The 16,612-nt window shown below is 47.8% G+C and overlaps 1 protein-coding gene across 1 annotated transcript in view; it reads right to left on the reverse strand.

Annotated features, from left to right (window-relative positions):
- The window catches only part of pdk3a (pyruvate dehydrogenase kinase, isozyme 3a), a 65,845-nt gene extending 62,627 nt beyond the window's left edge, over positions 1-3,218 (reverse strand). Inside the window, exon 1 of the mRNA XM_078232533.1 lies at positions 2,835-3,218. Coding sequence (XP_078088659.1) covers positions 2,835-2,940 — 106 coding nt within the window. The 5' untranslated portion in view covers positions 2,941-3,218. The remainder of the gene's footprint in view (positions 1-2,834) is intronic.
- Positions 3,219-16,612: the final 13,394 nt, after the last annotated feature.

Genomic DNA, 16,612 nt, shown 5'->3' on the forward strand with positions numbered 1-16,612 from the left:
TATTTGTGGATGGGCAGCAACTTTCCCCAAATGAGGTTATAAGGTGGAATTTTTCCGTCCTGCCCACCACAGGAATCTCAGCGGGTGGGAAATGGATCGTGCAAAGGTCCGTTGACCTTGGGCAGGATTTTCTGAACTTGGCACAAGCACGGATGGAAAATCCCACCCAAAATCTTTGGCCTGGTCTACAAACACCTTGCATCCGATTTCAGCCTCCTCTCAGTCAGTCAGTTTGAATAGATTGCTTGGAACCTTTGAGGCCTATTTACCCTGGACTCCTGCCCTAGACATCAAAACAATCTTCTACTTCAACTGGCATAACACTATCTGCCTCAGTCCATTTACTGCCAAAATAGAAGCTGACTAGTTATAAAGAGGGTATAAAATTCAAATCTGATGGATGGCAAAATTGAGAACGATTTGTTGTCCCACATTACGGGGCTGAATCCACTAATGTGAATCCACTAACTTAATGTTCATTGTTGGAGCTGGCGCCGCCCCCCTACCCCCCACCCCCGATTATATTTTCAAAGGAAACATCACAGCAAAATACTGCGGATGTTGGAAATCTGAAATAAAATTAAATACTCAGCATGCCTGGCACCATCTAATGAGAGAGAGAGGGGCAGTTAACATTTCAGGTCTGTGACCCTTCTTCAAAACTACAAAGTAAACAGAATCACAGAATTGTTACAATGCAGGAGTAGGCTATTTAGACATAGAAACATAGAAAAACTACAGCACAAACAGGCCCTTCGGCCCACAAGTTGTGCCGAACACATCCCTACCTTCTAGACCTACCTATAACCCTCCATCCTATTAAGCTCCATGTACTCATCCAGGAGTCTCTTAAAAGACCCTATTGAGTTCGCCTCCACCACCACTGATGGCAGCCGATTCCACTCGCCCACCACCCTCTGTGTGAAAAACTTACCCCTAACATCTCCCCTGTATCTACCCCGCAGCACCTTAAACCTGTGTCCTCTCATAGCAGACATTTCCACCCTACGAAAAAGCCTCTGAGAGTCCACCCGATCGATGCCTCTCAACATCTTATACACCTCTATTAGGTCTCCTCTCATCCTTCGTCTCTCCAAGGAGAAAAGACCGAGCTCCCTCAGCCTATCCTCATAAAGCATGCCACTCAATCCAGGCAACATCCTTGTAAATCTCCTCTGCACCCTTTCAATCTTTTCCACATCCTTCCTATAGTGAGGCGACCAGAACTGAGCACAGTACTCCAAGTGGGGTCTGACAAGGGTCTTATATAGCTGCACCATTATCCCCAGACTCCTAAACTCAATCCCTCGATTGATAAAGGCCAGCACACCATATGCCTTCTTAACCACCTCCTCCACCTGCGGGGCCGATTTTAGAATCCTATGGACCCGGACCCCAAGGTCCTTCTGATCCTCTACAGTACTAAGAGTCTTTCCCTTTATATTGTACTCCTTCATCCCATTTGACCTACCAAAATGGACCACGACGCATTTATCTGGGTTGAAGTCCATCTGCCACTTCTCCGCCCAGTCTTGCATCCTATCTATGTCCCTCTGTAACTTCTGACATCCCTCCAGACTATCCACAACCCCACCAACCTTCGTGTCGTTGGCAAACTTACCAACCCATCCCTCCGCTTCCTCACCCAGGTCATTTATGAAAATGACAAACAGCAAGGGTCCCAGACCAGATCCCTGGGGCACACCACTGGTGACCGACCTCCATTTAGAAAAAGACCCATCTATACCCACTCTCACATTTGGCCCATCATGTTACATATCTCAAATTAAATCTCACCCTTTCCCATTCAAAGGAGAATAAATTCAGCATCTGCTGTCAATCCACACAATTGTAATCCCTCATCATCAGAACTGCTCTAGTAAATCCCTTCGTTACCCTCCTTTAATTTGTTACTTAGCCAGGATTTCTTACAAGTACTTTAAACACCAGCTCAAAGTTCACTTTCTACAGATATTCTAAAAAGAACACATTTTGCAAACTACAATACAATGCAGGATTAAGAGGATATTGATAAAGTTACTCGAGCAGTTTTAGCATCCATAAATCATTTTACTATCTATCCAAATGCTGCTGTATCAACTGATCCTAGCATCATAAATCCCTGGCGTGCACATCTGAAAAGTGCCTGAGCACAAAGTTTGGTTTGCAACACATACTGAGCTCAATTATAATGAAACTAGTTTATATTCCCCCATTCCAAATGTTCCATTAATATAGTTAATTAGTTTCATATGATACTTGTGACGATATCTAGGTCCCAAGGATGGAAGAGACCAGTCTAAAGATGTTCGGGTTGGGTGGACTGGCCATGCTAAACTGTCCCTTAGTGTCAGGGGGATTAGCAGGGCAAATGCATGGGGATAGGGCCTGGGTGGGATTGTTCTCAGTGCAGACTCGATGGGCCAAATGACCTCCTTCTGCACTGTAGGGATTCTATGATCTTGTGAACTAATCCTGTGGTACTAATGAAGGATGTTTTTAAATGTTAACTCCATAAAAAAAAACATTTCCCTTGTGGTCGTGCAGGGGAAACTTTGTCGCCCTCACAAGCTTTCGGGACACATTTATTTCCCCTGTTCCACCAACAGCTCCTCTGAACACATCACTTGTCGGCTGCTTGGGTTGCTAACTTTGAATCCAGTCAAGTGGCTGAGGAGGGGGGGGGGGAAGCAGCTGTAGCCAAGACAAGATTAAAAACAGAAGGGCAGCCTCTAGACAATAAACATCTCACTCGGTGCATCCGCCGCATCACCAGCACCTAAACAAACCTCTCGCTAGACACACTCGCCCGACACGTCCGCTTCCCAACTCACCGAAATCCAGGAATTGCTTGATCGAGAGAGGCGACGGCGAGAACCGAGAGTAATATTCGACCTGTTTGGGGATGGGGTTCTTCATCAGAAAGCCGAACAGCCGCATGATGCTATCCCCTCCCCGCCCCCGACGACAGGATGGTCAAAGTTTCCTGCTTTCTTGATGATTTTTGTCTTTCTCTTCACCGAGCCAGGCTCTGGGAAGCAATCATTGATGTGGGTGAGCGCGGCTGCAGGCGCCGTATCCCGGCCTCTCCCTCCCCCACTCGCTCTTGTTTGCCTGTGTCTCTCTCACCGCCTCCTTCCGTCACTCTCCTCTCTCGCGCGTCCGCATTACCGGCGCTGCCTCGCCCCCCGCCCCGACTCGCCCCCCGCCCCGCCCCCCGCCCCGCCCCGCCCCCACTCGCCCCCCGCCCCGCCCCCACTCGCCCCCCGCCCCGCCCCCACTCGCCCCCCGCCCCGCCCCCACTCGCCCCCGCCCCGCCCCCACTCGCCCCCCGCCCCGCCCCCACTCGCCCCCCGCCCCGCCCCCACTCGCCCCCCATTCCCCCTGCCCCTCCCTCACCCTCCCCTGCCCCGCCCTCACCCTCCCCTGCCCCGCCCTCACCCCTGCTCCGCCCCGCCCTCACCCCTGCTCCTCCCCGCCCGCCCCTGCTCTGGGTGCGCGAGATCCGCCCGTTGCTTTTTTAAAATTCCGTGGCATGTGGCGCGCGCCTGCCATCCAGAGTTGTTTACTTGTGTTTTGTTTTAAAGTGACAGCTCACAGAACCTGGACGTTACGACTACACACCCCCATCAGGATGGTTTTATCTTCCTCCTCGTTCTCGGCTACTGGACAAGATACAGGTTTTCTCTTTATTTTTGGTTGTGTTTTATTCAGCGCAACCCCCCCCCCCCCCCCCCTCCACCCTTTGGTGCCACCCCAGAAAGCGGACGTGATGGAGAGGCTGTGCCTTGGCCGCTCCGGGGACGTTCACACATGCACGTTGTCTGCCTGGGAGGGGAGGGCAGGACTTGTGGAGTGGCACTAGGAAGTGAGTCATGGGCTCTCCACTGCAATTTCCCCTCGCCTTTCATCATTAGAATGACTACACATTAAGAGTACTGCCACCCGGGGGGAGGGGCCTCCACCCGCTCCCCAAGTGGCTGCTTGCTCACCCCACCGGCTTCTTGGTTCTGCCACCTCTCCCCTCTTGCACCAGAACTTGTCCCAGTCACGTACACAATAACCTGAGTGCAAAAGGAAGAGGCTTTTCCCTATCATGATACAGAATCGAGGAGGGGAAAACAAAGTGAGGCTAACAGGGCAAAGGGAGGTTGCTGATCCTGCAGTGACTGTGTCATATCTGAAACCGGAACATTATCAGAGGTTAATTATTGCAACTCAGTTATAGAACTTCCTCAGCCCAACTATCTGTAGCTGCTGCTTCAATTACTCTTCCTGCGCTGTCAGGCTGTTCAGGTTCTGCGAATAAATTGACATAAATTTCACAGCAAACTAAGTCGTGACTCTGAATGGTGAACAGGATTCAACCCTGCCTGCCAAATCTCGGAATAGCATCGTTTCATTGTCACACACTGAGTTTTATGGTTTTCCGTAAAGATGAGGTGAAAATTAGCACCCTGAGGATATGAATTCAGAAGCATTAAATGGTTTGTGAACTGGAGCTGGAAACTTTCAAGCACTGTGTCATCACTTTTTCATTTCATCACTGGTGCTCCACCCTATCACACACTTTGTTGTTATATAAAACTTTCTCAGTTCTGATTAAAGGTCATCAACCTGAAAGCTCAACTCTTTCTTTCTTCACAGTTGCTGCCTGACCTGCTGAGTATTCCTAGTGTTTTCTAAATTTAGATAACTTACCCCTGCAGTATTCGCTTTAACCTGTAATTGACCTTAGCATCTCTTTCATTTTAAGATCAATGCTGCCAGACCGTGACATTCATTTGACAGTGCTGCAAAAAAAGAGGGATAAACAGGGCAACTATGAACCAGTCAGTTTCGTGTCAATGGTGGTGTAACTTCGAGAGACAATATGGGACAAATTTACATGACATTTAGAATAATAAATGAGAGCATGAATTTGTTGAAGACAGATCGTGTTTAACTAACTTGTATGAGTTATTTGCTGAAGTAACAGAGAATTGATGAAGACAATCTGTTGTGCTTGTGGACTTTAAAGGGGGGGGGTTTAACAAAGTATCACACTTGTTTTTAAAAAAATGAAGTCCATGGGGTTAATGAGACAGTGGCACTGTGAATGCACAATTGTTTAAGGGACAGAAAGCAAACAGTTGTGAGCGGTTGTTTTTGATAGCCATGGACAGCTAAAGATATGAGACAAAATGAAATTATAAGAACATACGATTTTTTTTAAAGCTACTGAATTTGTTGAAAGCTACGAAGGGTGACAGAACAGAATAAGAGCAGCGAAAAGGAAATATGAAAATAAATTTGTCAGGCATAGCACAATTACAGTTATTAGGAAACAGAGGCTAGTCAACAGCAATATCTTTCTCTGGTTTCTTTCCTGTTTCCACCCATTCCGCTCAAGCTCACCAGTTCCATTAGAGACATAACTTGCTCCCTTGACCCAATTCCTACTAAGTTTGAAGTTTATTAGTGTCACAAGTAAACTTACACTAGCACTGCAATGAAGTTACTGTGAAAATCCCCTAGTTGCCACACTCCGGTGCCTGTTCAGGGACACTGAGGGAGAATTTAGCATGGCCAATGCACCTAACCAGCACGTCTTTCGGGCTGTGGGAGGAAACCGGAACACCCGGAGGAAATCCACGCAGACATGGGAGAATGTGCAGACAGCGACCCAAGGCCAGGAATTGAACCCAGGTCCCTGTGCTGTGAGGCAACAGTGCTAACCACTGTGCCACTGCGCCACCTTGTAAATTGTTGGTCATTCAACTTCCCACCTATCCCCGTCATTATATCTGAGAATGTAAATTGTTCCCTCTCCCTAAGTTCTGCCCCCTCCCTTTCATACCACCACCATTTCACCTCTCCGCAAAAAGGATTCTGAATCTTTGAGTCTTTGCAAACTATCACACTTCCAACCTCCTTCTCCAAGCTTTCTCAAAAAAGTTGGCATCTCCCACATTTGGGCGCACCTTTCCTGTAAGTCATGCCTGAATCTGTTCAATTGGGTTTGAAATCTGACAATGGTATCGTCAGTGAATAAAAGAAAATGGGAGACATGTTACATAGTTATTTTCTGTTATCATTTACGATAGAGGAAGAGGTCAAGAATAGGAAATGATAATGAAACTAATACTGAATCGGAGATAGAATGTCACCAAAACTAACATAAGCAAAATTACAGTAACGAAGAAAATTAAAGAATGGCAAATCCCCAAGTTCCAATGGTTGTCTTCCCAGGGTGAGAACATTGCAATATAATCTTCCAAACCTCTCTTGGTTCAAACACTTCAGTTTGGAAAATTGCACAAGTCACTCCACTAATTAAGAAACGTCCCATGGTTTTGTAGCAACCTCTGCAAGACGTGCCGGATCATCAACACAGATGCCATCATCTCACGCGAGAACACCATCCACCAGGTACACGGTACATACTCTTGCAACTCGGCCAACATTGCCTACCTGTTACGCTGTAGGAAAGGATGTCCCGAGGCATGGTACATTGGGGAAACCATGCAGACGCTATGACAATGGATGAATGAACACCGCTCGACAATCACCAGGCAAGACTGTTCTCTTCCTGTTGGGGAGCACTTCAGCGGTCACGGGCATTCAGCCTCTGATCTCTGGGTAAGCGCTCTCCAAGGCGGCCTTCACGACACACGACAGCGCAGAGTCGCTGAGCAGAGACTGATAGCCAGGTTCCGCATACATGAGGACGGCCTCAACCGGGATATTGGGTTCATGTCACACTATCTGTAACCCCCCACAACTTGCCTGGATGTGCAAAATCTCACTAGCTGTCCTGTCTGGAGACAATACACATCTCTTTAACCTGTGCTTAATGCTCCCCCCACTCACATTGTTTGTACCTTAAGACGTGATTAGTTGTAAAGACTCACATTCCAATCATTATTCATGTAAATTGAGTTTGTGTCTTTGTGCCCTGTTTGTGATCAGAACTCCCACCCACCTGACAAAGGAACAGCCTGTTCCGAAAGCTAGTGGCTTTTGCTACCAAATAAACCTGTTGGACTTTAACCTGATGTTGTTAGACTTCTTACTCTGTAGAAAACCCCATAGGCTGTGCAGAAATAAAGTGTATTTACAACAAGGCTAAGAAGCCTGGGAACGAGAAAGATTGAAAGGAATTCAAAACATGCCAGAGGAAAATAAAGAAAGTTCTCAATAAAAAAATGAAAGATTAAGGGCGAAATCTTACCAAAAAATGGCTGAGTGTTGTTTCCGGCGAGAAAACCAGAGTGTTTCTCTCCAGAGAAACCGGTCAATTTTCTCCTCAGATCGCATGACTGCCAAAAAAAATCAAGGGGGTGTGTTTCAAGCCATCATACAGCACGAGAGGGGGTGGTTTCAGCACGGCAGCAAACCCTGCTGCTCAGAGATCAGGGTGCCATCTTTAAAGGGTGCCCTAATCATAACCTGCACAAATCCCCCAACCCACCATGGATGTCTCAGGGGCACCCTCCCCACCCTCAATCAGAGATGGCACTCTTCTGCTCCTTCATCCGCTCCTGTCCTCTAAATGATCTAAATGAATCCCACCTCCCCCCCCGCCACCATGAGGTTTCCAATGGGGCCTGTCCCTTGGCACTGCCAGGATGGTGCAGCCAGGTTGGCATGGTGCCAACCTGTGCCAAGGGGCAGTGCTAGGGAGCATTGCCATGTCAGTGCCTGTCATGTCCCTCTCCCCCGGGGATTATACTTACCTTTACGACCCCAGGAAAATGCCCCCGAATGACAGGTCTGTGTCTAGGTGAACCTATTGTAAATGGCACCAGTGTGTCATCACACTGGTAACCACAGAATATTCAGTGATGGGGGAAGTGCCGGAGAGAGTGCTCGCTAATAACATGTTAATGAGCTTTCTGTGGTCCCGCAGTGTGTTTCACACCACTCCACCGGCGAGGGACTGATAAGATCGGAACGTGGAATTTTGGGCATGCACTGCCATTCATGCAGACAGAGAGTACGGGCTTAAAAGTATCTTACAACCTCTATTAAAGAGAATCCTAAGAGATTCTGGTCATTCATTAAGAAAATCAAAAAATCTGGCATTTCAGATATCAAAAATGGACAATAGAGTTATATGTGATCCTATAGGTGAACCAGAAGAACTAAGTGATCAACTTTCTAGTGTATTGACCAGAGAAGATTTACAAACCCAGCTTATATTGTGACCACTTAGCAGACATACTAAACCTTGTTGTAAATAAAAGAGTGGTTTGAATTTATTGCAAAAAATGAATTCAAACATAACTCCAGTCCAGAAATCTCTTACTCCTGGATTTTGAAGTTAGCAGCTGATGATCTAGCTCCAATATTGAATCTTGTTCGAAGAGTTAATTAACACTGGCTACTTACCAGACCACTGGAGATAAGGTAACATCTGTGGCATATTCAAAAAAGGTGAAAAAAGTCAGCCAGAAATGTACACACCGGTATTTCTCACTGTCATTTGCAAATTGCTCAAACATATTGTTCATTCTCATGTCATGAAGCACTTTGAAGCTCACAATATCTTGGTAGACAATTAACATGGTTTCTGGGAGAAAAGATCTACTGAAAACAGTTTTAGCAGACTGTCGATGACCTAAATTCAAGTCTCCAAAAGGTTTAAACTACTCACATGGCAATACGATATTTCTCAAAAGCCTTTGCCAAAGTTCCTTGTTAAAAGCACTTGTCCAAACTTCAAAATGATGGAATCAGGAAGACGTTATTGAATTGGATTTGCCATTTCCTTCCCAACAGAAGACAAAGGGCCCTACTTTACCATTTTGATTCGAAGTGCTGGGCGGACTTGAAATTGGGAGTGTTTGAGATCCGACTTTTAGACCCATTCTCAGGCGGGTCTCATACGCACTCTGCAAGCAAAAATATCAGTGAGTCCGAATTGCGCTGCATAAGCCTGTGGGTGGGGCTTAACATGCCCGAAATCCTGCAGCTCTGATCGGCGCCTCCAACTGTGCATGCGCAGAAAAAAAATGATAGAATGCTGCACGCCTGCCACATCCTTCCCAGGCCGGATAATGCCTCCCCTGGCCCCCACAGACATTGCCCCACCCCCACAACATTACTGACCCCCTTATCCCTCCATCCCCCTGCCACCAAGACCGATTGCGGCCCCTTCCCCCCATCGATCTCAGGTAGAGTGGCAGTGGAGTGTCCCCCCCCCCCACTGCTCTCAGGCAGAGTGGCAGTGGACCCCCTTCACCCCCACTGATATCAGGCAGAGTGGCAGCAGAGCCCCCTTCCCCCCCCCCCCCACTGATCTCAGGCAGAGTGGCAGCAGACCCCCTTCATCCCCATTGATCTTAGGCAGAATGGCAATGAAGCCCACATCCCCCCCGCTGATCTCAGGCAGAGAGATCCACCCTCCCCCCTCCACCCTACAGATATCAGGCAGAATGATCACCCTCATCCCCACCCTGGACCCTCCTACACAATGTGTCCATCTCCTCTGGACTCCGATGGCTGTGTGACATCTTGGTTTCTCTCCCCTGTCCCCAACCATTGAGGCACTGATCCAACCACGCCCCCCACATCAGCACACCTGCAAGTGCTCATTTGCCTCCCGCTCAATGCTAACAAGCAAACTGCATGTAACTTGCTGGAATGCTCTGCCAAACCGCCTGCAGCTGATCTGCTCTAATGAGGGGCAGCTCCATAAAAATCCCATGGATGGACAGGCAGGCAGTGCAGGACAAAATGAGCGCACGACCAGCCCCCCCGATTTTCTGAGGGCAACCTGGAGAGGCTGCTGGAAGTGGCAGAGGCGAGGCAAGACACCCTCTTCCTCCCAGGAGGATGCAGACCCAGGGGGGCTGATAGTAATGCAGCCTGGGAGGCAGTCGCCGCCTCGGTCAGTGCCATGGCACTGGCCCCCCGAACCAGGAAGCAGTGCCACAAGAAGGTCAATGACCTTATCCGGGCAGCAAGGGTGAGTGCTTAACCCCATCTAGTATCTTCCCCCAAATCTCCCCCAGACCCTCCCATCCCCAGCAGCCTGTATGTTTCCAGCCCCTGACCCTCAAGCGTCTCCTTCCTATCTCTCCCAAGAGCACCACTGCACTTGCCCTCTAAGGGCCACCACCTGATACTCTGCAGGCTCATTCTATCTCCACAGGAGAAGCCCGACCATAACACCAGAGAGAGGGCAAAAAAAGAGGGTTGTGAGCCAGACCTCCAGGTCCTCACATCCTTTGAAGAGTGGGCGCTGGAGATGTCTAGGGAAGGGGAGATGTGATCTGTCAGCGACAGCATGGTGGGGCTGCAGTCAAGAAGTGAGCACCTGTCAATCCTCTACTCAATTTGAGGCAACTACTCAGGGGCATGAGTTTCGGGTGCAAGGGGCAAGGTTTAAAGAAGATGTATGAGGCATGTTTATTTGCATGAGAGGGTAGTGGGTGCCTGGAACTTGCTGCCGGGGAAGGTCGCGGACGCAGATACAATAGTGACCTCTAAGGGGTGTCTTTACAGCTACATGAATGGGATGGGAATAGAAGAATATGATCCCCAGAAGGGTAGGGGGTTACAATTCAGATGGGCAGCCTGGTCGCTGCAGGCTTGGAGGGTCGAAAGGCCTGTTCCTGTGATGTAATCACCCACCTGCCCGCCAAAAAACTCACTAACACAGCGTACTCAGGCCCACCACTCTGGTGTGACAATGTTGCAGGAGATAGAAGGACTTTGTGGGGGGGGAATGGAACGCACAGACACAAGCCCCTAGCGACTGAACCGCCTGGTTATCAGGGCCTCCTTAGCCACCCTCGCTTGCCTCATCCGAGCTGCCAGCCCTCCAGCATCTGGGTGGTGTTCCTCGGCGTGCTCTTCCTCTTCCTCCTCCTCCTCCTCCTGCTGATCAGCCTCCTCCCCAGTGACATCCAGCTGGTCAGCCTCCACGTCTCCCCCCCACCCCCACCCCACCCCTCCAACAGGTCACCTCTCTGCTGAGCCAGGTTGTGCAAGGCACAGCACATTACCACGATGCGAGAAGAGATCAGAGAGCTGTATTGTAGGGCCCAGCCAGAGCGGTCCAGGCACCAGAACCTCATTTTAAGGAGCCCAATGCACCTTTCCATTATCTTGCGGGTGGCTACATGGGCCTCATTATTGCAGGTCTCCACCTCAGTCACAGTCCTCCGCACAGACGTCATCAGCCATGTCCGAAGCGGGTAACCCATATCACACACGAGCCATCTCTGCAGCGTGGACTCCTCCTCAAATGCCTCTGGGATGTCAGAGCTCCTGACAATGAAGTTGTCGTGCATGCTGCCTGGGTGTCTTTGTGCAGACATGCATAATGTACATGGTTTGGTCACACACCAATTAAGACATTCAGGGAGTGGTTGATGAATCTTTGTGGATCCTGTAGGGGGACAACGTGGGTGCAGTCAATGGCTCCCTGTATATTAGGCATCCCCGCAATGGCCGTGAACCCTGCAACCAGGCTTCCTGATGAGCCTGGTCCAGGTTAAATTTGATGTACTGCCCAACCTGGGCATACAGGGTTTCCGTGACCTGCTTGACACAGGTGTGCACAGCTGACTGGGAAATCCCACATACATCTCCGCTCGGGGTCTGGAAGGAGCCAGTCGCATAAAAGTTCAGAGCACCTGTCAATTTGACAGCCACCGAGAGTGGGTGCCTCCCCCCTGCCTCGAGGTGCCTGCAACAAGTGGCACAGGTGTTGCACTGTCTCCTTTTGGAGGCCGAGATATCGGCAGCACAGTGTCCGACATCTGTTCAAATGACACTCGTGCACAGAACTGCTGGTATCTCTGCTCCTTCCTTCTCCTTTGCCCCCCCCCTCTGGGCGAATGGCAGCCACCTCCTGCCTCTGGTGGCCATCTCCCTCTACTCCTGCAAATAGTAAGGCCTGGGCCTACTGTGCCCACAATTCTTCCTCCAGCTCCTCCTCCTCAGCCCCAGCGGCAACTAAAAGAACAGCAAGATCAAACGGTTGCATTGCAAAAGCCATCTCGTCAGTGAAGGGGAGGGATGGGGGGTTGAAGGTGGAGAGGAACGCATGTAGAGGTTAAGGAACGTAGCTGGCCCCTAGCCCATCAACAGTCACTGTCCATACTGCCCATTCCCCCAGCCACATGCTCCCCAAAATCACAGGTCACCCATTCCCCCAGCCACATGCTCCCCAAAATCACAGGCCCCCCATTTCCCCCAGCCACATGCTCCCCAAAATCACAGGCCCCACATTCCCCCAGCCATATTCTCCCCAAAATCACAGCCCCCCCATTTCTCCCAGCCACATGCTCCCCAAAATCACAGCTCGTTGAAAAGTTGAGAGGCTGCAGCAGTGCAATTAGCAAGGGCTTTGTTCATATCCTTCAGCTGGAAGAGGGCTGAGTGCACAAGTACCCAGCAGCATCCACAAGACCTGAGGTCAGTGCTGAGACCTGTGTCCGTGCTGCAAATCGGATATTGGAGACCCAGCTGAGCAACAGTCCCCCACTCCCCTACACACTTGCAAAGCCCCCACCGACTCGAGAAAGAAAATGGCTGCAACGAAAGGACACCCGTAAGCAGCAGAGAGCCGTTGGATGCTACGCATTTACCTCCTCACTAACCCTCACTGATGGAGCGCCCAAATTGGACTTATATGGAGCATGTCTGTTTCGCACCAATTCCGGATTGGTGAACGTGGTGATATAGGGAGAAGTGCTGGTAAATTTGGGCTTGCAGCCCATTAAGTCAATTTAAATGTATGCAAATTCATTTAAATGGCCATCGCGCCCGTTTAGGGCACAGTCCTGATCATGGCCATTTTTGGCCCTTGGTAAAGTGGGAAGTGGCGCAGAGGCAGGCGCAGATTGCGCTACTTGCCTCACACCCGACTTTACCAAGTTTGTGTGCCAGAAAACGGGCGTAACTTGATGGTAAAATTGGGCCACAGAGTGGTATGTGATGGAGAATCATACTCTATTACAGCTGTCCTCTCAGGAGTGCCCAAGGAAACTATTTGAGATCTTTATTCTTCTTGAAATTCATAAATGACCTTCCCAACAAATTAAAAACAGGGTCTGACTATTTGCAGACATAACTATGTGGTCTATGCATCAGGGAAAATCCAAGATCATATCAATTCTCTGCTAGATGATCTTCTGGAATTGTAAAAATGGCAGGACCAATGGAAGGTGACATCCAATGCCAAAAAATGTCATGTCACATGCACACCAACAAAAAGGATCCATAAACCAATAGCTTACAAGTTCTCCAACAGGTGGATATACAAGCGTACATGAGGATTTGTTTGAAATACTGTTTTCAAAGGGTATTCCACATTCAGCATTTCAGATCCAAAGCAAACTATGATGTTAGATTGCAGAAAAGCCACAATACCATTGAATGGCAGCGCAGGTCTGAGTGGTTAGAAGCAGGGGTAGCTCATTCGGCCCCTCGAGTCTGACTGATTTGAGTGTAATCTCAATTCCACCCTCCTGCCTCTCTCAAATAACCTTTCACTTTCTTGTCTAGAATCTAACTGCCACAGCCTTAAAAATATTCAAAGACTCTGTCTTCCACTGCCTTTTGAAGAAGAAAGTTTCAAAGAGTCATGATGCTCTGAGAGAAAAAAATTCTCCTCCCTGTCCTAAATGGGTGATTCTTTATTTTGAAACAGTGACCCATAATTCTAGATTCTCACACAAGAGGAAACATCCTTTCCAAATTAATCCTGTCAAGCCCCTTCAGGAGAAGAGGAACCAAGTCTCAAGAAGGAGAGCAGTCCAGAAGCCCAAAAGGAGACATCTCGGGGGAGGGCAACCTACTCCCCTGCCTAACACACCTTCCACCTGAACCAGATAAACACAACTACTACAAACCCTAACCTGCTCAATGACATACCAGTTTAAGAGCAACAATCCAAAGATACACCACTCTTATACGTTGAACAAAACAAACTACTTGCCTCAAGGCACCCTAGAGGTGCCATTTAGGGTCCACTATTAACAGGATTCAACCCATTTCCCCTCATCAGAGAAAAGCCTAACAACAGGATAATATGCCCACATTCCATGAGCCAAATAATCAAGTAACCACTGTCACTATCCTCCCAGCTAAGTCAAAATAGAAGACCAGTTTAACAAGCTATGTATCCAAGAATTAGCCAACCACATAATTCTCCCACTCCAACACCATCAGAGATATTCTATAATCGCAAAACAACTGAAATACAAAAAATATGTGAACCCATAACTTCTAGCGGGGTTTTCCTCACCTGCTGAGAGGACTCTTAGGCCATATCCACTACTCACATTTTAAACCACTTTCCCACCTCCCTGAAGTGGCGCTACCCATCTTAACCATTATTGTAATAAAGGATATCAGGTGAAAATGTTCACCACTATATTTGCCAGGTTATAAGAAAAGAAGACGGATAAAGGTTGCACAGCTCCAATAAATGGATGTTCCTGGATTCACCAGGGTAACAAGTGAAAATTCACTACCATGCTCACATACAGGATTGCTTATATCAATGTGATAAATCACATAACAGGATCAATTAAGAGATGAAATGATAGGAAATACATTCAAGAATTAACAAGGATTACTCTAAACAGGATAACATAGAGCCATAGAACATTACAGCACAGAAACAGGCCTTTTGGTCCTTCTTGGCTGTGCCGAACCATTTTTCTGCCTAGTCCCACTGACCTGCACCTGGACCATATCCCTCCGCACCCCTCTCATCCATGTACCTGTCCAAGTTTTTCTTAAATGTTAAAAGTGAGCCCGCATTCACCACTTCATCTGGCAGCTCATTCCACACTCCCACCACTCTCTGTGTGAAGAAGCCCCCCCTAATATTCCCTTTAAACTTTTTCCCCTTCACCCTTAACCCATGTCCTCGAGTTTTTTTTCTCCCCTAGCCTCAGTGGGAAAAGCCTGCTTGCATTCACTCTATCTATACCCATCATAATTTTATACACTTCTCCCCTCATTCTTCTACGCTCCAGGGAATAAAGTCCTAACCTATTCAACCTTTATCTGTAACTCCATTTCTCAAGTCCCGGCAACATCCTTGTAAACCTTCTCTGCACTCTTTCAACCTTATTAATATCCTTCCTGTAATTAGGTGACCAAAACTGCACACAATACTCTAAATTCAGCCTCACCAATGTCTTATACAACCTCACCATAACATTCCAACTCTTATACTCAATACTTTGATTTATAAAGGCCAATGTACCAAAAGCATTCTTTATGACCCTATCTACCTGTGACGCCACTGTTAGGGAATTATATATCTGTATTCCCAGATCCCTCTGTTCTACTGCATTCTTCAATGTCCTACCATTTACCTTGTATGTTCTACCTTGGTTTGTCCTTCCAAAGTGCAATACCTCACACTTGTCTGCATTAAACTCCATCTGTCATTTGTCAGCCCATTTTTCTAGCTGATCCAAATCCCTCTGCAAGCTTTGAAAACCTTCCTCACTGTCCACTACACCTCCAATCTTTGTATCATCAGCAAATGTGCTGATCCAATTAAACACATTATCATCCAGATCATTGATATAGATGACAAACAACAATGGACCCAGCACTGATCCCTGTGGCACACCACTAGTCACACGCCTCCACTCTCTGGCTTCTTCCATTGAGCCAATTTACTACCTCTCCATGTATACCTAGCGACTGAACCTTCCTAACTAACCTCCCATGAGGGACCTTGTCAAAGGCCTTACTGAAGTCCATGTAGACAACATCCACTGCTTTCCCTTCATCCACTTTCCTGGTAACCTCCTCGGAAAACTCTAATAGATTGGTTACCCTGACCTACCACGCACAAAGCCATGTTGACTCTCCCTAATAAGTCCCTGTCTATCCAAATATTTGTAGACCCTATCTCTTAGTACTCCTTCCAATAATTTACCTACTACTGACGTCAAACTTACCAGCCTATAATTTCCCGCATTACTTTTTGAGCCTTTTTTAAACAACGGAACAACATGAACTATCCTCCAATCATCCGGCACCTCACCTGTGGATACCGACATTTTAAATATATCTGGCAGGGCCCCTGCAATTTCAACACTAGTCTCCTTCAAGGTCCGAGGGAATACCCTGTCCGGTCCTGGGGATTTATCTACTCTGATTTGCCTCAAGACAGCAAGCACCTCCTCCCCTTTAATCTGTATAGGTTCCATGACCTCCCTACTTGTTTGCCTTATTTCCATAGACACCGTGCCAGTTTCCTTAGTAAATACGGATGCAAAAAACCCATTTAATATTTCCCCCATTTCTTTTGGTTCCAATTGCAAGAGCAATTTAGCTACTCCCATTCCTTGTAGCCCTGCAATTGTATTTTCCCCTTCATGTGCTTATCCAATCCCATTTTAAAATCTAGAGTGATCGAATCTGTCTCCACCAGGAAGTGCATTCCAGATCGTAACCATTTTCCCTCATGTCACCTATGATTCTTTTGCCAATCGCTTGAAGTCTGTCCTTGGGTTTTAAATGAACTGCGTCTCAGCTCAGATACAGGATTGCCCCCAACAATATGAAAAAAACACAGAACAGGATCAACTCAAGGCTATAAGTACAGGGGGTACAGTCCAGAATTAACAAATCCTGATTTTCA

Source organism: Mustelus asterias, chromosome 17, assembly GCF_964213995.1.
Source record: "Mustelus asterias chromosome 17, sMusAst1.hap1.1, whole genome shotgun sequence".
NCBI classification, from domain to species: domain Eukaryota; kingdom Metazoa; phylum Chordata; class Chondrichthyes; order Carcharhiniformes; family Triakidae; genus Mustelus; species Mustelus asterias.